Raw genomic sequence first — 26,748 nt, 5'->3', positions numbered from 1 at the left:
ACTATATCGATGACTATAACGATAACTATTTTGATGACTAACGATAATTATAACGATAACTATAATGAGGACTATATCGATAATTATAACGATAACTATAATGAGGACTATATCGATGACTATAACGATAATTATAACGATAACTATAATGAGGACTATATCGATGACTATAACGATAATTATAACGATAACTATAATGAGGACTATATTGATGACTATAACGATAACTGTAATGAGGACTATATCGATGACTAACGATAACTATTATGATGACTAACGATAATTATAACGATAACTATTATGATGACTAACGATAATTATAACGATAACTATAATGAGGACTATATCGATGACTATTACGATAATTATAACGATAACTATAATGAGGACTATATTGATGACTATAACGATAACTATAATGAGGACTATATCGATGACTAAAACGATAACTATTATGATGACTAACGATAATTATAACGATAACTATAATGAGGACTATATCGATGACTATAACGATAACTATTATTATGACTAACGATAATTATAACGATAACTATAATGAGGACTATATCGATGACTAAAACGATAACTATTATGATGACTAACGATAATTATAACGATAACTATTAGGGGTGTGACGAGACGCTTATCTCACGAGACGAGACTAGACACGAGATTGGGTTCACGAGAACGAGACGAGACGAGATTTTTGCACAATTTTTCAGAAATCCTCAATGACAAAATTCATGGCTGGAAAAATAGTATGCAGGTGCATTTTTCAATGTTTTAACTAATAATCTTCTAATGCATGTCATTTCAGGTCTACTTTATGAGTATGAATTATCAAATGCATTGAAAGAAAACAATATTCAAGCACTGTAAAAGGTTTTTATTGACTGGCTTTTCTCCTGTATAATTTCACATTAGTCTCTTCAGACCTTACTGTACATTTAAGAGCTTTCAGAACTTCTGATTGAGGCTGTGTGTGACCTCCTAACTGAACTCCTTTTAACACACATTTAACAGAGAAATAAAAACCGTATAAATAACAAAAATAAATAACTGTTTTCTCTTAGTCTTATTAAGTGCAAACAATAAGTGCGAGTGCAACCATAATCAAAGTTAGCACACAGACTCTTTATAATTGTTGTGAAATTGCGGTTTTATTTTGCACCGGCAGTTATAGGGTTAATGCGGTGAGTTCGGAAAAGGCCGAGAGAAACGAGGCTGGTGTGTTTGTCTCTACAGTTGTTCTTGCGTTCCGATTATAAGTTCAGAAACGGAGCCTCCCTTGTCTGTTGTCCTTTGTACGTTACAGTGCTCTCTCAATATTCGCAGTGCCAACAGAGACCATAGCCGCAAATAAACAGTCCAGAGATGGGTATTGGGAGACGGATTATTTTATGTATGCAGCCTAATTTGTGCGCAATGCACATCAGGGAGCTTGTGTTTTACTTTCACTTACAAATTCGTGACCGCGCGTATAGGGAGCAGCGGTGCTGAGCGCGCATTCTACAAGATAAGACATTTACCAGACGTTTAGTCTGTTGCGCAACGAATCCTCCGCCATCGTCATGCGATCAGTGAACTGTGATTCGTGCTGCACTGATTGCAACGGCAACTCGTGCTGGATGAGCAGAGCAGACTTTTGCATTAGTTTATAATGGTTTTTATTTTTTTATAAAAACAACAAAACGATAGTTTAGGCGAATGTGAGTGTAGCGGTGGAATATTAATGGGGATATCGCGAGACAGCTTTTTCACTCGACGAGAAATCTCGTCATATTTAGTCTCGCGAGATCTCGTGGCACGAGATCTCGTCACACCCCTAATAACTATAATGAGGACTATATCGATGACTATAACGATAACTATTATGATGACTAACGATAATTATAACGATAACTATAATGAGGACTATATTGATGACTATAACGATAATTATAACGATAACTATAATGATGACTATATCATGACTATAACAATAACTATTACGATGATTATAACGATAATTACAACGATAATTATAACGATAACTGTAATGAGGACTATATCGATGACTAACGATAACTATTATGATGACTAACGATAATTATAACGATAACTATTATGATGACTAACGATAATTATAACGATAACTATAATGAGGACTATATCGATGACTATTACGATAATTATAACGATAACTATAATGAGGACTATATTGATGACTATAACGATAACTATAATGAGGACTATATCGATGACTAAAACGATAACTATTATGATGACTAACGATAATTATAACGATAACTATAATGAGGACTATATCGATGACTATAACGATAACTATTATGATGACTAACGATAATTATAACGATAACTATAATGAGGACTATATCGATGACTAAAACGATAACTATTATGATGACTAACGATAATTATAACGATAACTATAATGAGGACTATATCGATGACTATAACGATAACTATTATGATGACTAACGATAATTATAACGATAACTATAATGAGGACTATATTGATGACTATAACGATAATTATAACGATAACTATAATGATGACTATATCATGACTATAACAATAACTATTACGATGATTATAACGATAATTACAACGATAATTATAACGATAACTGTAATGAGGACTATATCGATGACTAACGATAACTATTATGATGACTACCGATAATTATGACGATAACTATTATGATGACTAATGATAATTATAACGATAACTATAATGAGGACTATATCGATGACTATAACGATAATTATAACGATAACTATAATGAGGACTATATCAATGACTATAACGATAATTGCAACGATAATTATAACGATAACTATAATGAGGACTATATCGATAACTATAATACAAGGATAATTATAACGATAACTATAATAAGGACTATATCGATAACTATAACGATAATTACAATGATAATTATAATGATAACTATAATAAGGACTATATCGATAACTATAACGATAATTATAACGATGACTATAATGAGGACTATATCGATGACTATAACGATGACTATAACGATGATTATAACTAAAACGATGACTATAACTATAACGATGACTATAACTATAACGATGACTATAACGATAATTACAACGATAATTATAATGATAACTATGGACAATATATTGATGACTATAATAACTATAATCCATGTGAGACACATGTCTTATATTACACATGTTCTGGGGTTATATGATGGGGTTTAGTGAAAAACAAACTGAAATTTAATGTATTATTTAATGAAAATCCTGCCCTTGGCGTTGGTGTGAGAAATCAAGATAATAATTAAGATAAGATAATTTAATTCCCATTTTAGGGTGAACTATCCCTTTAAATGCTCGCGCTCTTTAAAGCAGGATGGATTCTGATTGGCTGTCATTGTTTTTTATAATTTAACAGCTAGAAAAAAAATCTTTCTGAAAGTGATTCCAGTGGTATTGTTTCTCAGAGCCGTTATCATTATAGTTGTGGTGTGGATTCTGATATCCTTTTATATTTAGAACGATTTTTAGATCTATATCTTTATCGTTATCGCTATAGTTATCATTTTTGGTGTGAACGTTTTTTGTTTTGTTTTTTACATTCAAATTGGTTTTGTTTATTTCAAATTGATTCCTTTTCAGGTTAAAATTGTAACACGTGTTATTTGCCAAGTAATTAGAGTGATGTTATATAGGCCTAAATCAGATCTGATGAGCACGTGCACATGGCTGATAAACTTAATTGTATTTTGTATTAGTTTGCTTCATTCATAATGTACTTTACACAAAAACGATGTCCTAATAAATCTCTTCTTGAGCCCGTGAAGGTTTGATCTGTGAGCAGCAGCGCCACCTCGTGGAGGAAAGTCAGCATGGCAGAAAACTTGAATATGTAACTATATCAACTAGGCTCCTAGTTCGCTTTGCTCGCAGTGTGTTTGCGTGTAGTCTGGTGTTACTATTAGACCCCTGTTACTGCCACTGTTTCATAGTTTTAATTAATGTTTCCATTATTTTCTAAATCTAGTTCTACTCTTTTGTATCTGTGTGTCTCTGTCGCCACCTCGCGACGCGTTGCTGTAACTGCAGCACAACTGCGCACTGAAAACCGCCACAAAAAACACGTACATAATCATGAAATTCTTTATCATCGAAATACATTAAACCTCTCGGATTTATCAGGGATTTATAAGCAAATTAGAGTGGCACGAGTGCAAAAACTCTCAGGTTTTGAGCGCGCGCTGCAGTTCTGCTTCCGCCGGAAGTCGAGTCAGCAGAGAGATTCACTTCCTGGAGAGTGTTTGTGCTGCTGCTGGATTATTTTCCTGCGTGTGTTTGTGTGTTTGCTCGTTCTTAAATCTCGTGTTGTTGTTATTGTTGATGATGGTTTACGGCTGCTGTCCGAACTGACTGCTGTCGGGTGAGTTCTGCTCGTTCTTCACGGATTGGGAATGTGTGATATGTCCGCCAGGAAACAGCAGCTGATGAATGTAAACACGTCAGTTTGACACATCAAGCTCTTCATTCAGAAACGCGTTGATTCTCCTCGGATGATATACATATTTAATAGAATGCGTTTTTATTATCATCTACTTTGTTTTATTCCGAACTGTCGCTTGTTTTCGTGTTTATTCAAAGCTGCTGCTTTCTCTTTCAGTTTGACAGATATCATCTGTATAATAAAAGCCCCGTCATACACACACCTTATACATATTTTATTGTTAATATTAATATGAAATGTTTTGTAATGTTAGGATATATTTGCATGTGATGTTATTATTAATATTATATGTCATTATTGGTTTCACTTTTAGCGGTACTATGTTATAGATTTATAAGTATTATAGCATTTATAGAATTAAAATATTATACAATTTCTCACTTATTGAAGTATTTTTATTATAGACTACATTTAAAAGATGTCAAATAATTTGTCACAGCCAGCGATATACCAAACATATTATTATTATTGTAATATCATAGCATTATTATTGCAGAATTCATGTAAAAATTATTGTTTATAATTGTTTAAATATTATATTATTATTTATTATTATTAATAGTACTCTGTGGTTATTATATCATAATAAATATTATATTAAATGTATTATTGTATTATATATTTAGTTTTTGAGTTATTAAATCGTGATTACTATTATATTAATCAATTATTAAATAATATTGGATTTTAAATGACTAAACAATTATAATAATATTAAACTAATACATAATATTATATTAAATCAAGATTAAGAACTATTAAACTATTAAAATTATAATGAAAAATTAAAGAATTAAAATTAAGAACTATTATTATTATATTAATTTAAGATCTATTGTTTTAATAAATAATTAATTATTATTTTATTGAGGTGTTAAATTATTACAGTGGTTATTCATTCTTAAATATGTAATATATATATATATATCATGAAAATTATAAATGTTATATTATTACAATATTAAAGAATTAAATATTTTTAGATTGCTAAATTATTATATTAAATTAAGTATTAATATTTTCTTAAATATTATTTTGTTGAGTTATGAAATGATTACTATTATATTATTCAGTTATTACATATATCTTTTAATTATTAACAATTATAATATTATTACATTAATACAAAACATTAAATTCAATTAAGTATTTTTATATTATTAATATTATTGCATTATTATTAAAGGATAAAATAGTATGATGTTGAATTTATTCAATAATAATACTTGTTATTATTATTATATTAAATATTACTAGTAAAATATTGTATAATAATATTAAAATTCAGTTAAAATATAGTTAAAATAATTAAGGCATGTTTTCCACACTGTTTCTCAGTTAATGAAAACAAGGAAATGTGGTATTTTTTTATTATTTATTTAACAATACATTGTCATAAATGCCAATAATTATCCAAATATATTTTTACTAAAACGGAAAAAATGACATATTGAGACTGTGATGATGTAAACAAATCATTGAATCATTGATCTTTATAAAATAATAATTTTCTGTGCATTAAATGTATAATAGTACAAATTATTAATATAGTCTATCAATATCAGCCATATATATATATATATACAGTCAAAACAAAAACAAAATTCACCATATATAATTTTTGATATTTTTTTATGTGCAAAATAAAGTAAACTGTGACATATTATACCCCAATATTCTTCATACAGCGACTACAGTGACATTAATAAACATCTTTGAGCAATAATGATTCCTCCACTTTGAGCTGATCATGTTTTGCTGAAGTGTGTTTTCTGTAATTGCTAATGCTCTTTTTACACACACACTGAACAACATGAAGCATTGCTTGGTCACTGGTTGAGCTAAACTGGTATTATCTAATTGTGTAGTTAAATTTAACAGCTGACAGATATTCAACATAATTCATGTGTGAGAGTCTAACAGAAGGACGGACAAAACCAGTCAAATATCAACTGATCTGAGAACTGAGTTCTGCTCATATTTATTACCGTTTTCTAAACTATAGCGAATAAACTGATAATGTGAGAAATGTTGAAGGAGTCTGAATACATCTTGGTTTGACTGTAAATATACCTGTATGTGTGTGTGTGTGTGTGTCCAGCTGTGGAATGGAGTCTCCCGCGGTGGACGATGACATCTGTATCCTGAAGCATGAGGCGTACGGGCCGCCCGAGAGCCCGGTGTGTGTGTGTGCCGGAGACGAGTCTGTGGCGTCGCACTTCGCTCTCGTCACGGCGTACGAGGACATCAAGAAGAGGCTGAGAGACACGGAGCGAGAGAACGGGCTCCTGAGGAGGAGAGTCAAACAGCTGGAGGACAAGGTACACACACACACACACTCACACACACACACACACACTCACACACACACTCACACACACACACTCACACACACACACACACACACGGAGCGAGAGAACGGGCTCCTGAGGAGGAGAGTCAAACAGCTGGAGGACAAGGTATACACACACACACACACTCACACACACACACACTCTCACACACACACACACGGAGCGAGAGAACGGGCTCCTGAGGAGGAGAGTCAAACAGCTGGAGGACAAGGTACACACACACACACACTCTCACACACACTCACACACACACACACTCACACACACACACACACACACACACACACACACACACACACACACACACGGAGCGAGAGAACGGGCTCCTGAGGAGGAGAGTCAAACAGCTGGAGGACAAGGTACACACACACACACACTCACACACACACACACACACTCACACACACACTCACACACACACACTCACACACACACACACACACACGGAGCGAGAGAACGGGCTCCTGAGGAGGAGAGTCAAACAGCTGGAGGACAAGGTATACACACACACACACACTCACACACACACACACTCTCACACACACACACACGGAGCGAGAGAACGGGCTCCTGAGGAGGAGAGTCAAACAGCTGGAGGACAAGGTACACACACACACACACTCTCACACACACTCACACACACACACACTCACACACACACACACACACACACACACACACACACACACACACACACACACGGAGCGAGAGAACGGGCTCCTGAGGAGGAGAGTCAAACAGCTGGAGGACAAGGTACACACACACACACACTCACACACACACTCACACACACACACACTCACACACACACACTCACACACACACACTCACACACACACACACGGAGCGAGAGAACGGGCTCCTGAGGAGGAGAGTCAAACAGCTGGAGGACAAGGTATACACACACACACACTCACACACACACACTCACACACACACACACACACACACACACACACGGAGCGAGAGAACGGGCTCCTGAGGAGGAGAGTCAAACAGCTGGAGGACAAGGTATACACACACACACACTCACACACACACACACACACACACACACACACACACACACACACACACACACACACACACACGGAGCGAGAGAACGGGCTCCTGAGGAGGAGAGTCAAACAGCTGGAGGACAAGGTATACACACACACACACTCACACACACACACACACACTCACACACACACACACGGAGCGAGAGAACGGGCTCCTGAGGAGGAGAGTCAAACAGCTGGAGGACAAGGTATACACACACACACACACTCACACACACACACACACACACACACACACACACACACACACGGAGCGAGAGAACGGGCTCCTGAGGAGGAGAGTCAAACAGCTGGAGGACAAGGTACACACACACACACACTCTCACACACACTCACACACACACACACTCACACACACACACACACACACACACACACACACACACGGAGCGAGAGAACGGGCTCCTGAGGAGGAGAGTCAAACAGCTGGAGGACAAGGTATACACACACACACACTCACACACACACACACACACTCACACACACACACACGGAGCGAGAGAACGGGCTCCTGAGGAGGAGAGTCAAACAGCTGGAGGACAAGGTATACACACACACACACACTCACACACACACACACACACACACACACACACACGGAGCGAGAGAACGGGCTCCTGAGGAGGAGAGTCAAACAGCTGGAGGACAAGGTATACACACACACACACACTCACACACACACACACACACACACACACACACACGGAGCGAGAGAACGGGCTCCTGAGGAGGAGAGTCAAACAGCTGGAGGACAAGGTATACACACACACACACTCACACACACACACACACACACACACACACACACGGAGCGAGAGAACGGGCTCCTGAGGAGGAGAGTCAAACAGCTGAATATGAGGTGCCCCTAGGGACATTATTCAGAATTACCTTGCATATACATGTACTTTTCCTCTCACATACACATATAAAACCAAATTCATTCACATACTATAATGAAATGCTCACACACATACAAGTGAAATGCTTTGACAAACACAACTGAAACGCTCTCATACATACAACTGAAAATATTACGCTCACACACACAACTGAAACGCTCACACACACACAACTGAAACGCTCACACACACACAACTGAAACGCTCACACACACACAACTGAAATGCTCACACACATACAAGTGAAATGCTTTTACAAACACAACTGAAACGCTCACACACACAACTGAAACGCTCACACACACACAACTGAAACGCTCACACACACACAACTGAAACGCTCACATACATACAACTGAAAATATTACGCTCACACACACAACTGAAACGCTCACACACACACAACTGAAATGCTCACACACATACAAGTGAAATGCTTTTACAAACACAACTGAAACGCTCACACACACAACTGAAACGCTCACACACACACAACTGAAACGCTCACACACACACAACTGAAATGCTCACACACACAACTGAAACGCTCACACACACACAAGTGAAATGCTCACACACATACAAGTGAAATGCTTTTACAAACATAACTGAAACGCTCTCACTCACACAACTGAAAATCATTTCAGTATGTTGTATGCAAGCATTTCAGTTGAAACGGAAGGTGGTTAGAGTCCCCGCCCACTCCAGCAGGGTTGCCAGATGCCAAGGTTTTCCATCACAAAACCTCGCCAAAAACTGTGAGAATGCACAAAAAAACGCCCAAATTTGTTTTGGCTTGTTTCTCGTTTAAACACAGTGAAATCATTAGCAAGCTTTAAAATTACCCATGCTCCCTGTACTTTTGCGTCCATTCGTTTTCCCCTTTTTAACCCGTAATTGAAAAACGAAAAACGGTTGTTGTTGGCCCTATTTTTAAAACGCAAAGTTGAACACCAAAATTTGAATTTGAATTGTATACACCACATATGCAAGGTAATTCTGAATAATGTCCCTAGGGGCACCTCATAGCTGAAGGACAAGGTATACACACACACACACTCTCACACACACTCACACACACACACACACACTCTCACACTCACTCACACACACACACACACACACACACACTCTCACACACACTCACACACACACACACACACACTCTCACACACACTCACACACACACACTCTCACACACACACACACACACACACACACACTCACACACACACATGGAGCGAGAGAACGGGCTCCTGAGGAGGAGAGTCAAACAGCTGGAGGACAAGGTACACACACACTCACACACACACACACACACACACACACACACTCTCACACACACTCACACACACACACACACACACACACACACTCACTCAGTCAGTCATACACACACTCACTCACTCTCTCTCTCACACACACACACACACACACACACACACACTCACTCACTCAGTCAGTCATACACACACTCACTCACTCACTCTCTCTCTCACACACACACACACACACACACACACTCACTCACTCAGTCAGTCATACACACACTCACTCACTCACTCTCTCTCTCTCACACACACACACTCACTCACTCAGTCAGTCATACACTCACTCACTCACTCTCTCTCTCACACACACACACACACACACACACACACACACTCACTCATCAAATCATCATATTAGAGTGATTTCTGAAGGATCATGTGACACTGAAGACTGGAGTAATGATGCTGAAAATTCAGCTTTGATCACAGGAATAAATTACACTTTACTGTATATTCACATAGAGAACAGCTGATTTACATTATAATAATATTTCAGTGTTTTTACTTTAATAACCGCAGCTGGTGAGCAGAAGAGGCTGATGTCTGATGTTTGCATGTTTCAGCACTTCCGGCCCGAAGCGCCGCCGTCGGAAGGGCCTCAGTACATGAACCAGGCGTTCAGCGCGTACCGCGGCATCTACATCGAGAAGGAGGACCTGCAGATGGAGCTGCGCAAGCTGGTACGACGAGCAGAACCCCCAGCATGCAACAGGACACTGACATGACACATTTAAAATGTCTTCCTTTCTGTTCCACCGATGAAAGAAAGTCCTGCAGGTTTGAATGAGGGAAATGATGAAGACCATCCAAATAAATCACAGTGACTCGTAGCTTTTCTGGGGTGTGTTTCCCGTACAACATCTCTGCTGTGGGCCGAGGTTACACACACACACACACACACATATAAACACCGGCATGGGCTGCTTACTGGGCGTCTCAGGCCTCTCCACTGTCATGGTGCGCTGAACCACACACACACACACACACACACCTGTGAGCTCGGGTGTGTTTCCCATATAACGCTGTAACTCGCTGCATATTACATTTACATTTATTCATTTAGCAGACGGTTTTATCCAAAGCTTTTACTTTTACCCGAGCTCACAGGTGTGTGTGTGTGTGTGTGTGTGTAACCTCGAACCACAGCAGAGATGTTATATGGGAAACACACCCCAGAAAAGTTATGCCCACACCCCAGAAACTCTGCTTCTAACCGCAGGTCGAGATCTGTCGCTCACACACACTCCTCTGCGATGCTGTCGCTCACACACACTCCTCTGCGATGCTGTCGCTCACACGATGCTGTCGCTCACACACACTCCTCTGCGATGCTGTTGCTCACACACACTCCTCTGCGATGCTGTCGCTCACACACACTCCTCTGCGATGCTGTTTGCGAACGATGTTTTCGGGAAACAGTGACTCGTTGAACTGATGATAACCACAGAACCGGCGACCATAGTTGGCTAACGATGCTTTCGGGAAACAAAAACTAACCATCACTGAACTTACTTAAAGGGGTGGTAAAATGCCATTTTCACAAGATGTAAAATAAATCTCTGATGTCCCCAGAGTGTGTGTGAAGGTTTAGCTCAAAATACCCCACAGATATTTTTATATAGCATGTTAAAGTTGTCACTTTTTGAGGGTGAGCAAAAACGCACCGTTTTGTGCCTGGCCCTTTAAATGCAAATGAGCCGCTGCAGAGAGCGGGGCTTCAAGAGCTTGTGTGTGTGTGTGTGTGTGTGTGTGTGTGTTAGCAGCTGCGATTACCTCAGTCAAAGATGGAGAGACTCAAGAAGTACAACATGTAGAATCCAACAGGACGTCTCTGAATGGTTAGTTGATGAATTTATGTTGCTGATGTGGAGTTAAAGGCACAATATGTAAGATTTCCGCCACAAGAGGGCGCAGTGTCCAACAATAACACAGGCGTAGGTTGATGACGCAGTGATGAACTGAATGATGGGACTTGCTGTCAAGCTCATGGATCTAATAATGTTTATGGATGAGTGCAAACATTCATGTTTTTAAACATTGCAGTGGTATGAAGCAGGTCGCGATTGCTAAAGAGACAGATATCACACGCGAGTCCCGCGGATATAGAGGAATAAGGACATTTAATTCTACCGAACCCGCGAGTGCTGGATTACTCACACAGGTCAGTTTATTAGACCAATTAAACTAGTGAGGTAACGCAGTGCTGCTTCACTCGGTCTAACGTTACACTATCACACTAAACGGCATTTAAATGTGTGTTGAAAGTTATAATGTTATACTACGTGTTAGTTCGTTTGCTATACGAAACTAGCAGTGAGCTAGATCAACATTAGAATAACATACTGACCATATTCTAACATTTCATCATGTTGAGCTAACGTTATATAACATTGATTTGTTTTATGTACATTTGCTCACCTGTCTAATAAAGCTGTCGTGACTCGTGAAGCTCTGTCGAGTCTGAGTTAGTCGCGGACGCTAGCTCTCGGCATCTCACAAACGCCACGCTGATATTGATCCTCATTTTAGTTCTCCTTGTTTGTCCCAAAGTCTGCTTGCCATGGTCTATGTTTGAAAGAAAGGAGAACTGCGTGCCGCTAAACGTTACGCACTGCGCAGTTGTCCGCGTCTGTCGACATGGTTACATCATGGCTATGGTAGTACGAGCGGAAACCCAGGATAGCGGATATTGCGTCATTGACAGGCGACATTTTTTTCCGGGACGGCCACTTATTTAAAATTGGAATTTCTCTGAAATAAAAAATCTTTGGAGACTTTTGGGATATTGTAAGTACACAACTGCAGGAAATATATCACACTGTGCAAGTGATTTTTGGATATTTTATTACAAAATTCTTACATATTGTACCTTTATCTTCAATTAGCATATTCTGTCAGGATAATCTATAAATCGCTGGTATAGGAACTGTTGTGAGATGCACACAGAGTGACTTTCTATTGCATGTATAAAGACGGATGCTACAGTTTGAGCTGACTCACAAATGTGCTCGACTACAACAGCTCTTCCGTCCCGGGGGGCGGGGCTTATGTACATTTTAGGGTCTGTGATGTCACTAACCCGGGAGGAAGCTCGTGTAGTTCTACCAGCCGTTTGTTGTAGTCCTTTTCTTTAAAAGCAAATATCTTCCTTTGCTTTGAACTGTGAGCGTTGTAACTTTGATAATGTTGTTTATGCTCAAACAGCAACATTACACACTAACTACAGCTAGAGAAGTGAAATCATACTTTACCGCCGCTTTAAGCTGGACTGTGACGCTATTCTCTTCTGGAAACAAACTTTTCTAAAAAAAGGAAAAGTTTTTTGTTTGTTTTTTACTTTAAAGAAAGGATATGTAAATAAATGAGTCTTGGGATCAGTTTTAAATAGATAAAGGTAAAGATATGTGTGTGTTTTCCTCCAGAAGAAGGAGAGAGTGGATGTGGAGCGTGTTCTGGCGGAGCAGCTTCAGGCCCGAGAACTGGAGATCCTGCAACTCAAGTCCGAGATGGAGACCAGCCAAGGTGACATCCGCGTATTAATATACCGTAGATGATGTGTGATATATATTAATATACCGTAGATGATGTGCGATATATATTAATATACCGTAGATGATGTGTGATATATATTAATATACCGTAGATGATGTGTGATATATATTAATATACCGTAGATGATGTGTGATATATATTAATATACCGTAGATGATGTGCGATATATATTAATATACCGTAGATGATGTGTGATATATATTAATATACCGTAGATGATGTGTGATATATATTAATATACCGTAGATGATGTGTGATATATATTAATATACCGTAGATGATGTGTGTGATGTATAACTGACGAGCCACGGTGACATCCGCGTATTAATATACCATAGATGATGTGTGATATATATTAATATACCGTAGATGATGTGTGATATATATTAATATACCGTAGATGATGTGTGATGTATAACTGACATTTTTACAGTAAACCACAGAGCTTTGAAAGTGAAATATGATATTATTACATTATTAAATAGCATTTATGTTCAAGGTAGAGTTTTTTTCGAGTAATTTTTTTGTGTAAATGCATTAAAATAACTTCCACTTGTTATTGAAGAACAGCAATTTTTCTTTTGATTACATTATAATAGCATTAGAAAAACGTTACCAAACAATTATAATATTATTAAAATAATAAATATTATATTAAATTAAGTGTTATTATTGGATTAAATGTTATTTTGTTGAGTTATTATTACATTATATTATTAAATAATGTCATATTATTCAATGACTGAAGAATTATTATATTATTTAACTAATAAATATATTTATTTAAGAACTATTTATTTATAAAATTATAAAATATTAAATTGAGGTATTAACATTATTTATATATAATTATATAAAATATATACACTCACCGGCCACTTTATTAGGTACCCCATGCTAGTAACGGGTTGGACCCCCTTTTGCCTTCAGAACTGCCTCAATTCTTCGTGGCATAGATTCAACAAGGTGCTGGAAGCATTCCTCAGGGAGTTTGGTCCATATTGACATGATGGCATCACACAGTTGCCGCAGATTTGTCGGCTGCACATCCATGATGCGAATCTCCCGTTCCACCACATCCCAAAGATGCTCTATTGGGTTGAGATCTGGTGACTGTGGAGGCCATTTTAGTACAGTGAACTCATTGTCATGTTCAAGAAACCAATTTGAAATGATTAGAGCTTTGTGACATGGTGGAAGTAGCCATCAGAGGATGGGTACATGGTGGCCATAAAGGGATGGACATGGTCAGAAACAATGCTCAGGTAGGCCGTGGCATTTAAACGATGCCCAATTGGCACTAAGGGGCCTAAAGTGTGCCAGGAAAACATCCCCCACACCATTACACCACCACCACCAGCCTGCACAGTGGTAACAAGGCATGATGGTTCCATGTTCTCATTCTGTTTACGCCAAATTCTGACTCTAACATCTGAATGTCTCAACAGAAATCGAGACTCATCAGACCAGGCAACATTTTTCCAGTCTTCAACTGTTCAATTTTGGTGAGCTCTTGCAAATTGTAGCCTCTTTTTCCTATTTGTAGTGGAGATGAGTGGTACCCGGTGGAGTCTTCTGCTGTTGTAGCCCATCCGCCTCAAGGTTGTGCGTGTTGTGGCTTCACAAATGCTTTGCTGCATACCTCGGTTGTAACGAGTGGTTATTTCAGTCACTGTTGCCCTTCTATCAGCTCGAACCAGTCTGGCCATTCTCCTCTGACCTCTGGCATCAACAAGGCATTTCCGCCCACAGAACTGCCGCTCACTGGATGTTTTTTCTTTTTCGGACCATTCTCTGTAAACCCTAGAGATGGTTGTGCGTGAAAATCCCAGTAGATTAGCAGTTTCTGAAATACTCAGACCAGCCCTTCTGGCACCAACAATCATGCCACGTTCAAAGTCACTCAAATCACCTTTCTTCCCCATACTGATGCTCGGTTTGAACTGCAGGAGATTGTCTTGACCATGTCTACATGCCGAAATGCACGTAGTTGCCGCCATGTGATTGGCTGCTTAGAAATTAAGTGTTAACGAGCAGTTGGACAGGTGTACCTAATAAAGTGGCCGGTGAGTGTATATATATATTTAATTATAAATGTTATATTAGTACATTATTAAAATATTAAATATTATTAGATTGTTGAATGATTCGGTTATTATTATTATTATTATATTAAAGTAAGTATTATTGTTTTATTAAATTACTAAATATTTTATTGTTGAGTTATTAAATGGTTACCTTTATGTTATTCAATTATTAAGTATACTTATATATATATATATATATCTAAATAATTATATATTATTAAATAATAAAGTATTAATATTATTTTATTAATGTCATTTTGTTGAGTTATTAAATGATTACTATTATAATATTATTATTATTTTTAATTATTTACAATTATAATATTATTACATTAATAAATATCTTTATATTAAATAAAGTATTTTTATATCATGAAAACTATTAAAATATATATAATATTACATTGTTGAATTTATTAAGTAGTAATAATAATTATTATAATAAATGTTGCTAATAAAATATTAAATATTGTTAAATTATTAAATTATCATATTATTAGAAGTTACTAGTAAAATATTATATAATTAAACTAAACTACAGTTAAAATATAGAATCCACACTTTTCTCAGTACATGAAAAAAATGAATAATACACAGTCACAAACAGCAATAATTCTCCAAATATATTTTGACTGAATGTAAAAATGACACATTGAGGCTTTGAATCATTGAATCCCAGTATATCATGAATGATCATTGCATTGAGTATTGTGTTGCATCATCAAGCTTCTCTTGTTTGTGTGTGTGTGTGTGTGTGTGTGTGTTCAGTGATGAGGAGTCTGACGGAGACAGCGGATCACTGGCAGGACACACACAGCAGTGCGATGCAGATCCAGTCTCTGCAGGAGCATCTGGAGCGCGTTCAGCTGGAGAATAACTCTCTCCACGAGCTCTGCCGGGCCGGTCAGGTGCGTCTCCGCCTCAGCACACCTCAGAGTTCACACACTGCGCCTTAAAGCCCCTCAGAGCAAACGCTTCTTAGACTTAGACTTCTCTTTATTAATCCTTTTGGGATGACTCCCGCAAGGAAATTGAAAATTCCAGCAACAGTTTTAGCAAGGAGGAAAGAGAATAGTAGAAATAAAAAAGACAGTACAAAAAAAGCAAAATAACAGTAGTAATAATGATAATAATAATAATAACATTAATCAGAGGTAAACATACTGAGGTAAAAATTCACAATGTTGAGTTTTTTTATTTATAACATATGATATAGTTGAGTAGCATAACATGACGGGAGCTATTTTGCTGAAGATTCTCACGATTGCAAATGTCACATTGATTTTAGTTCAATAAACAAGTAGTTCATATTAAATTACTTCAATTACTTAGGTTAAATATTACATATCATGTGTATTTCCATCACAGGTTTGGTCTTAAATTTCATTCAAAGTGGCGTTAAAAAGTCTTAAATTTAACTTGTTTATATCTGTAGACACCCTGTGGTGTTTGCATATGAATGTGTGTGTGCAGTGTGTGGACACAACCTCCACACAATAAAGAAAATCCATTCTCTCCTTTTTTTTTTTTTATCCTCAAATAGGCTAAACACTCTCAAAAATCAGGCCGTTTGGATTTTCTGAGCAATATGATGTCATAATGTGTGTGTATATATATATATAGTGCGTGTCATTCATGATGTTCTTCTCGTCACAGAATTCCTCTGAAAAGTGTGTAGATCATGATGATCAGTCCCATGAAATAATGACAGACTTCAGGTATTTATGATTTTCTTTCATATTCGTGTGTGTGTGTGTGTTTGTCCACTAGAGGGCGTGAGTGTAACAGCTGTAAGATGGACCAATGAAAGTACATTTAGAATTGAACACATTCACTAATGTAAATCAAGGGACAGGTTCCCACAGTTATGAAAAATATCAGGAAATATTAAAAACTTCTATATTTTTTGAGAATTTTTATAGTGAATACACATTTCTCCTGTTGCTCAGATATTTTATATGTAGAGTAAAACCTGTTTGCCTGATGTGTCATGATGATGGTCTATTAGTTTACTAGTTTAAAGTTAGTTTTGATATTATATCTTTGCCAGTTTTGCACAGTAAATCTCTTGCCACTGCAGATATTCACACATGCAGCTTGAAGGCATAATTGCTCAGAGTGATGATGGCATGTGATGTGTGTGTGTGTGTGTGTGTGTGTGTGTTCAGGACGATGGCCATCTCTCAGTCGTACCAGGACGTCCTCAGAGAAGTGTCGCGCCTGCACTCGGTCGTGCGCTCTCAGGCGGAGCTGGTGAGGAGGCTGAGGGAGAGGCCGGTGCTCAGGAGAGGTGAGTCACGGTCAACACATATCAAGACATTTAAAGTCTTCATTTACTCTCCCTCGTGGCACTCCAACTCTTACTTTATTACTATTATAGTGTTCGAATTACACCGTGAGCTTCGGGGGGGTACAGCTATTTCGACTGGTCACTCTCCATTTGGGGGTTCACATTTTCTATTTCTCTGATATGTGCATTTTAAGACGTTTGAAGGCCAAAAAAAGCATGAGAAACAGCTTTAAACCATGTTATCTGTCAACACCTGCTCTCTCCATCACCCTTCCTCTCAGATCCTCATCTTGCCCTGTCTCTTCCCCTCCTAAAGATGAGCTTTTTTAATGTACTGAAGGCTACAAATTGTATTATATTAATTCTCAATATGTACAAATTCATTATTAATCTCGTGCCTAACAGGATGTAAACGGCTTTGTTAATGTGTCTTGTCCCCTCACAATGACAGTAACTAATTATAGGCTACATTACATGAGTCGGTACATAGGCCTATTCTCAGTTCAAAATGCCGAAATTAGACAAAAGTTTATTAGTTTGCCTGATTATTTTTGTAATTCGTTTAACATTTATGACCTGAAAATGGTAAATTATGAAATGTTTAGTTTAGCTACTTGCATCTTATCTCGCACTTGACCGTAAACTGAAGCGTCGAGTCGCGCTCAGCAGCTTCTGTGAACATAAAGCCCGCCTACTTTGATTCGATTGGTCATCTCAAATATTCTGACATTGACGAGCAGTGACAGACCAATGAGGCTCAGATGAACACACACACACACACACACACACACACACACACACACACACACACACACACTGTCCTCTGTCTCTGACGCCGCTGCGGATTGAAGATGAAGAACACACTGAATTTGATTTTAACAAGACTGACGTGAACACAAATTCGTGTAGCCTACATAATTACTAATTATTAAAAAAATTCGGTAACGCTTCCTTTTACAGTCCTGTGACCCATGTACATACTATGTACTACTTATAGTAATTACAATTACTGGGTAATAACTAGGTACTAACCCTGAACCGATCCCTAACCCATGTACTTACCTTATATTAGCCAGTACTTTCTAGGTAAGTACACGTAAGTACTGTACTGTAAAAGGAAGCGTTACCAAAAATTAAAAAAATTCCCAAAGCATTACCAAAAATTCGGTCCAAGTCTCATCAAGGGGGGTCGGACCCCCCCTGACCCCAGCAATTCGAACTATGATTATTATTATAGTGGTATTTTATTTTTATATATATATATATATATATAATTTACCATCTACTTTCATTGTGTCGCCCTTTATGGATCCTGGTTTCCAACTTTCCGCCATGGAATAAAAATATAAAATTGGTCATTGCGATTTTTTTTTTTTTTTTTTTTTTACAATTGGAAGTTTATATCTCTCAATTGCAAGTATAAACTCACTGTTGATCTCGCAATTTTGACTTTTTTTCTTGTAAAAGCGAGTTTCCATCACACAAATTTGACCTTTTTGTAATACAGTTTTGCATCTCACAATTTAGAATTTTTTCTCAGAATTCTGAGTTTAAATCTCGCAATTTTTACTTTTTTCTCTGAATTCTGAGTTTAAATCTCGCAATTTTTACTTTTTTCTCTGAATTCTGAGTTTAAATCTCGCAATTTTTACTTTTTTCTCTGAATTCTGAGTTTAAATCTCGCAATTTTTACTTAGTTCTCAGAATTCTGAGTTTAAATCTCGCAATTTTTACTTTTTTCTCTGAATTCTGAGTTTAAATCTCGCAATTTTTACTCTTTCTCAGAATTCTGAGTTTAAATCTCGCAATTTTTACTTTTTTCTCTGAATTCTGAGTTTAAATCTCGCAATTTTTCCTCTTTCTCAGAATTCTGAGTTTAAATCTCGCAATTTTTACTTTTTTCTCTGAATTCTGAGTTTAAATCTCGCAATTTTTACTTAGTTTTCAGAATTCTGAGTTTAAATCTCGCAATTTTTACTTTTTTCTCTGAATTCTGAGTTTAAATCTCGCAATTTTTACGCTTTCTCAGAATTCTGAGTTTAAATCTCGCAATTTTTACTCTTTCTCAGAATTCTGAGTTAAAATATTGCAATTTTTACTTTTTTCTCAGAATTCTGAGTTTAAATCTCGCAATTTTTACTCTTTCTCAGAATTCTGAGTTTAAATCTCGCAGTTTTTACTTAGTTCTCAGAATTCTGATTTTAAATCTCGCAATTTTTACTTTTTTCTCTGAATTCTGAGTTTAAATCTCGCAATTTTGAATTTATTCTCAGAATTCTGAGTTTAAATCTCGCAATTTTGAATTCTTTCTCAGAATTCTGTTTAAATCTCAATTTTTACATTTTCTCAGAATTCTGAGTTTAAATCTCACAATTTTGAATTTTTTCTTAGAATTCTGTTTATATCTAAAAAAAAAAATACTTTTTCTCCGAATTCTTAGTTTGCGTCTCGCAATTATTACTTTTTTCTCAATTCTGCGTTTAAATCTCACAATTTTTACTTTTTTCTCAGAATTCTGAGTTTAAATCTCGCAATTTTGACCTTTTTTTGTAATTGTGAGTTTACATCCCACAATTCAAACTTTACTTTCCTCTAGATTCTGAGTTTAAAAAATAAAAAAACATTGCTGGAGCAACAGTAGATTGAGTAAATGAAAAGATAAGCACGAGAGATAATAAAATAATGATTGTAATATACAGCCCGTCATTCTCATTTGTTATCTTCAGATCTCTTGATTTGAAGTCAGAATATGGAAAACAATAATCCATCATACCCACAGCTTCCTGATGTGACTGTATTAGCGTTTACATTTATGCATTTGACAGATGCTTTTATACTAAGCGACATCTCAGTCAAGCTATACATTTGTTTCTTCAGTTCGTGAATCAAACCCTTGACCTTACATAATAGATACTTACAATAACAGACAGAAACACCTGTATTATATAGCGCTTTGCACAATACAGGCTGTTTTAAAGCAGTCATTTCTAGGAATCAGTTGAAACTGTTTAATTGAATCAATTTAGAACTGATTCAGTCATTCAGATGTTCACGAAAGCCTTTTCTTTTTTTAATGTATTAAAATGTCTTTGTCAGAATTTATTGTTATACTGGACATATAAATCAATATTTAAGTTATTTGAGAGTAAATGCATGATATACACATATTAAAATGGTGAAAAATGCCAGGATGGTTCACAGGCTTAAACGTGAGCTATTAAACAGAAGTGTTTCGCACTTAGAGAAAGTGTGAATGTGGCCATTAGATAATCATTTCTACTACCTGTCTGTATTAATTATGCGTATCTACACTGAAAAAAATTATAAACGCAACACGTTAGTTTTTGCCCCCATTTTTCATGTGCTGAACTCACATTTTAGAGTGGCCTTTCGTTGTGGACAGCCTAAGGCACACCTGTGCAATAATCCTGCTGTCTAATCGGCATCTTGATACGCCACACCTGTGAGGTGGACGGATTATCTCGGCAAAGGAGAAGTGCTCACTAACACAGATTTAGACAGATTTGTGAACAATATCATCAAGATGCTGATTAGACAGCATGATTATTGCACAGGTGTGCCTTAGGCTGGCCACAATAAAAGGCCACTCTAAACCGTGAGTTCAGCTCATGAAAAATGGGGGCAAAAACATAATATAATTGTGTTCAGTGTACATCTAGTTAAATGAGATTGTGTCTGTCATCATTAAATGTGTAGATTCAGATCCTCAGTCTGAATGTTTCTATGACGGTCACATCCAGTCAGCTGTCAATCATCAGTTCTTTATATTATTCGACATGTGTGTGTTGTTTTTGTGGTTGTCGGCGCTCTGGGTTTGTTAGTATTCCCTGTGTGTCGCAGAGGAAAAGCAAAAGGTGCAAATTAGAACGAGTGTTAAAAATGAGGAAGAGCTCCATGTTTACTTCAGCGAATCCGCGAGAGCCTGAGACGGCGGGTGTAAGGAAATATGTCTTTTCTTATTTTAACATATACCCCATATATTCCTCTGAGAGATCAGCAACATAATCAGTTTTCAAATGAGCCCCTCATTGTTTCTTTAGATGAGAAAGCGGGAGAACAGAGAAAGCTAGCGAGCCGGAGGGAACGCGTCCCCTGAGGTGTTCGCGTACACTAATGCATGGGTTATTAATGTTGCGCGCTCAATGCCATCTGTGCGGGTAAAAATAGTGTTCGGACTCTGTGGAGATCTGGTTCCATTTCAAACTTTATGCCCAGGTGAGCCTCAATGAAAACATGAACATCATTTCATCCCAAAGAAATAAAAAGAGGAAATTGTATTTTACCAGAGAAAAATGAAGCCTGTTTCCATAAGTATATATATGTATGTAAATGTGTGTGTGTGTGTGTGTGTGTGTGTATATATATATATACTGTATATAAAATATAAAAAATATATATTGATATATACATATATTCATTATCTATTTTAATAATTTATATATATATATATATATATATATCATTATAAATATAACTTATTATATATATATATATATATATATAGTAAATTTTATTGATTTGTTCAATAGTAACCGACTGCAGAACCGCAGAACCATACGTCAGCAGTGTGAGGACGACAGCGCCAGCCTAACAGTCTGATGCCGGAAGTGGGCGTGGCCAGGCATTGCGCTACTTCTGTGTTTTAGAAAGTTTAAAACAATGCTATTATGAATATATTTTTTAACGATTTCATTAAAAATATATATTTAAGAGATAGGCCTATATATATATATTAGGGGTGGAACGGTACATGTATTCGTATCGAACCGAAACGGTACGGGCGTCACGGTTCGGTGCACGAACTTACACGGAGAATACACGGTATAAAAATAAATAAAACTCGCGTGCAAATTAATTAATGTAATGCGGAACTACTGTTAGATACGCGGGTTCTTTAGGGACACATAATCTGGACCATCGGCTTTGCTCTGAACGCGCGTTCACTTCAAACGTCGTTGGCTTATACGTGCGTCCTATTCGCTTTGGACTAGCGTCGAATTTGACGCTCTATTCGCGTTTGGTGTGACCGCATAATGAACAGGCTGCGATGTCAAGATTGCAATGCTGGTGTGTGTGTGTGTGTGTGTGCGAGAGAGAGAGAGGCGTGCGGGCGCGATCGAACTGTGTGTGTGTGTGTGTGTGTGTGTGTGTGTGTGTGTCGTGTGTGTGTGTGTGTGAGTGAGAGAGAGAGAGAGAGAGAGAGAGAGAGAGAGAGTGTGTGAGAGAGAGAGAGGGAGGTAGAGAGAGAGAGAGAGAGTGTGTGTGAGAGAGAGAGAGGGAGGTAGAGAGAGAGAGAGAGAGTGTGTGTGAGTGAGAGAGAGAGAGAGAGAGAGAGAGTGTGTGAGAGAGAGAGAGAGAGAGAGAGAGAGAGAGAGAGAGTGTGTGAGAGAGAGAGAGGGAGGTAGAGAGAGAGAGAGAGTGTGTGTGAGAGAGAGAGAGAGAGAGAGAGAGAGAGAGAGAGAGTGTGTGTGAGAGAGAGAGAGAGAGAGAGAGAGAGAGAGAGAGAGGCGTGCGATCGAACAGTGGAAACATAAAAAACATACTCCGTCATTTTGTTCATCAGATCATTAAACCTGCAAAGTGTTTACTTATATTTGTGTACACTCGCAATAAAACACAACATTGTGCTTTTGTCACTATAAACTCTTGTCAAACTGTAACCTACAACTGTCACCCAACCAAAATCACACACACACACACACACACACGCACGCACGCACGCACACACACACAGTTTTAAAAGCAAAACATATTTATCCAACTCCATTTCAAAACAGTCTGTGGGTCCCATCTTTTGGACATTTATCATATTGGTTTCCATTTCTCGTCCTCGGAGCGCTAATCTTACACATTCTACATTGATTAAAAAAAAGAAAATCGAATGTTTTTAATGGCAGTATTATTTTATACAGAAATCAATTATTTATAATTCGGATAAGAATAATGTTACATTGTCAATTAATAATGTTAATTAAAATTAAGGAAAACAAATATATTGATCTGAAATATAGCAAAATAATTTTAAATTAATAGTACAATTACCAAACATATTGCAAGGTCTTTTTGTCTTTTTATTAATTTAATTAATAAACTAATTATATAAAACTATTGTCAGTGCACTACAAATAAACTGGTTCTATGCCTTTATTAATAAAACTTATTTAAAAAATACAATGCCTTCTGCATTTTTGTTTTGCTTTTCCCTCCATTGTACCGAAATCGTACCGAACCGTGATGTCTGAACCGAGGTATGAACCGAACCGTGACTTCTGTGTACCGTTCCACCCCTAATATATATATATATATATCAAATATTATAAAATATAATATTTATAAAATTATAAAGTATAATAACTATGTTTTGTCCTATTAACAAAAGACAGGCAATGTAGCCTATTAACAAATGTTAATGGTGTTTTTTAAGTTAAAATGATACTTTATGCATCTGTTTTGTGTCAAATGATTAACAATATAAATTGAACAAAGCTTAAAACAAACAAAATAATAAAACGAAAACAAAGCTTGAGCATTTGAACATTTGATTTAATTGAAAAGCATTTTTTAAATAAAATGTGTTTTTTCCCCCTCTGAAATAGCAAAAGCATCACACACTAGCTGTACCTGCTCCAAATAAATAATAGTAATTAAATCAAAATATAAAATCAAAATAAATAAAATAAATAAATTATATAAAACAAAATCAAACCAAAGAAAATAAATCTTATTAAAGTTATGCAGGCACACATTTAACAATAATTCTCAAGTGACAAATAAACTAAATAGATCAAAACTCCATACACATGGAGTTAATCCTGATGATTTCATGAGGCGCCTTTCGTCATGACACTCGCTTTTATTTTCTTTGGTTTGATTTTGTTTTTTATAATTTATTTTATTTAGTTCGATTTTTTATTTTTATTTAATTACTATTATTTATTTAGAGCAGGTACATCTGTGTGTGATGCTTTTGCCATTTCAGAGGAAAAAAATAATTGTATTTAATTAATAATTTTTGTTTCAGTCCACCATAGAATTATGTTGTTTGGTCTATGAAAAAAAATTGTTAGTTGTGAAATGGTTGAGTTTTAAATAGTTTTTTAAAAGTTAAAATCATACTTTATCCATTTTTTGTGTCAAATGATTAACAATAAAAATTGAATGAAGCTTTAAACAAAAATAATAATAAAATTAAAACAAAGCTTGAACATTTGATTGAATTGAAAAGCATTTTTAATAGTAGTATATTGTATTTTGTTAATAGGACAAATAATTATTATATTTTATAATTTTTTATATATATATATATATATATATATATACATACAGGTGAAACTCGAAAAATTCGAATATCGTGCAAAAGTTATCATTTTGATAATTATGGCTTACAGATTATGAAAACCCCAAATTTAAAATCTCAGAAAATTTGAATATTACATGAAATCAATACAAAAAAGGATTTTAAATACAGAAATGTCGGCCCTCTGAAAAGTATAATCATGCATATGTATATAGTTATATATACTAAATATATTAGTTTCACCTTTTAATTTGAATTACTGAATTGCATGAACTTTTGCACAATATTCAAATTTTTCGAGTTTCACCTGTATATATACACACAACTATATATATATATATATATATATATATACACATCTTAAACATATCTTTAATTAAATCGTTTAAACAAATATTCATAATAGCATTGTTTTAAACTTTGAAACGTTCTAAAACACAGAAGTAGCGCAATGCCTGGCCACGCCCACTTCCGGCATCAGACTGTCAGGCTGGCGCTGTCGTCCTCACACTGCTATGACATATGGTTCTGCGGTTCTGCAGTCGGACCTATCTCGATTTGTTTATATATTCATAATCCATTAATATATATATATATATATATATATATATATATATATATACTGTATATGCTTAATTTCTCCTTAGGTAAAATAACATTTTAATTCTGGGATGAAATAATGTTCATAAATTTTATGAGACTCACTTGGGCATAAAGTTTGAGATCAAACCATATATATATATATATATATATATATATGATTAATAGAAAAAAATACAATAGTCAAATAAAATACAATAAAAATATCAACTAAAATATATATTCAATTTATTTTTACATCATGCTAGTATTTTTGTACTGCCTTTGAGTAAAACTGGTCTGTGCCCTCAGTTGTGTGTGTGTGTGTGTGTGTGTGTGTGTGTGTGTGTGTGTCAGGGAGCTGTAGGAGTTTATGAGATGTGTAATAAATTGAATATATATATATGTATATATGCATTATCTATTTTAATAATTTATATGTATAATTAAAAATATTATTTATTATATATATATGTGACCCTGGACCACAAAACCAGTCTCGAGTCGCACGGGTGTTTCTGTGGCAATAAGACACTGTACGGGTCAAAATTATCCATTTTTCTTTTATGCCAAAAATCATTAGGATATGAAGTAAAGATCATGTTCCATGAAGATATATTGTAAATTTCCTACCGTACATATATAAAATATTTATTTTAGTGAGTGAATGCAGCACAACCGTGAACATAAATGCACAACTTTAAAGATTTTCTTAATGTTTAGATTTTTTTGCACCCTCAGATTCCAGATCTTCAATAGTTGTA

General features: G+C 36.1%; 1 protein-coding gene across 2 annotated transcripts in view; it reads left to right on the top strand.

Moving 5' to 3' along the window:
• Positions 1 to 4,282: 4,282 nt before the first annotated feature.
• Positions 4,283 to 26,748, top strand: part of azi2 (5-azacytidine induced 2) — a 23,145-nt gene continuing 679 nt past the window's right edge. The window contains exons 1-7 of one of the 2 annotated variants that reach the window (XM_056243699.1): positions 4,283 to 4,432; positions 6,615 to 6,834; positions 10,722 to 10,838; positions 13,581 to 13,680; positions 16,566 to 16,705; positions 17,454 to 17,515; positions 17,966 to 18,087. In XM_056243699.1, coding sequence (XP_056099674.1) covers positions 6,622 to 6,834; positions 10,722 to 10,838; positions 13,581 to 13,680; positions 16,566 to 16,705; positions 17,454 to 17,515; positions 17,966 to 18,087 — 754 coding nt within the window. In that variant the 5' untranslated portion in view covers positions 4,283 to 4,432; positions 6,615 to 6,621. Of the gene's footprint in view, positions 4,433 to 6,614; positions 6,835 to 10,026; positions 10,117 to 10,721; positions 10,839 to 13,580; positions 13,681 to 16,565; positions 16,706 to 17,453; positions 17,516 to 17,965; positions 18,088 to 26,748 lie in introns of those variants that run through there. The other variant, XM_056243698.1, reaches the window with a different exon arrangement.

This window comes from Rhinichthys klamathensis, unplaced genomic scaffold (genome assembly GCF_029890125.1).
Source record: "Rhinichthys klamathensis goyatoka isolate OS25496 unplaced genomic scaffold, OSU_Roscu_1.1 h1tg000828l_1, whole genome shotgun sequence".
Lineage (NCBI taxonomy): Eukaryota > Metazoa > Chordata > Actinopteri > Cypriniformes > Leuciscidae > Rhinichthys > Rhinichthys klamathensis.
This window is presented reverse-complemented; position numbering and strand designations above follow the sequence as displayed.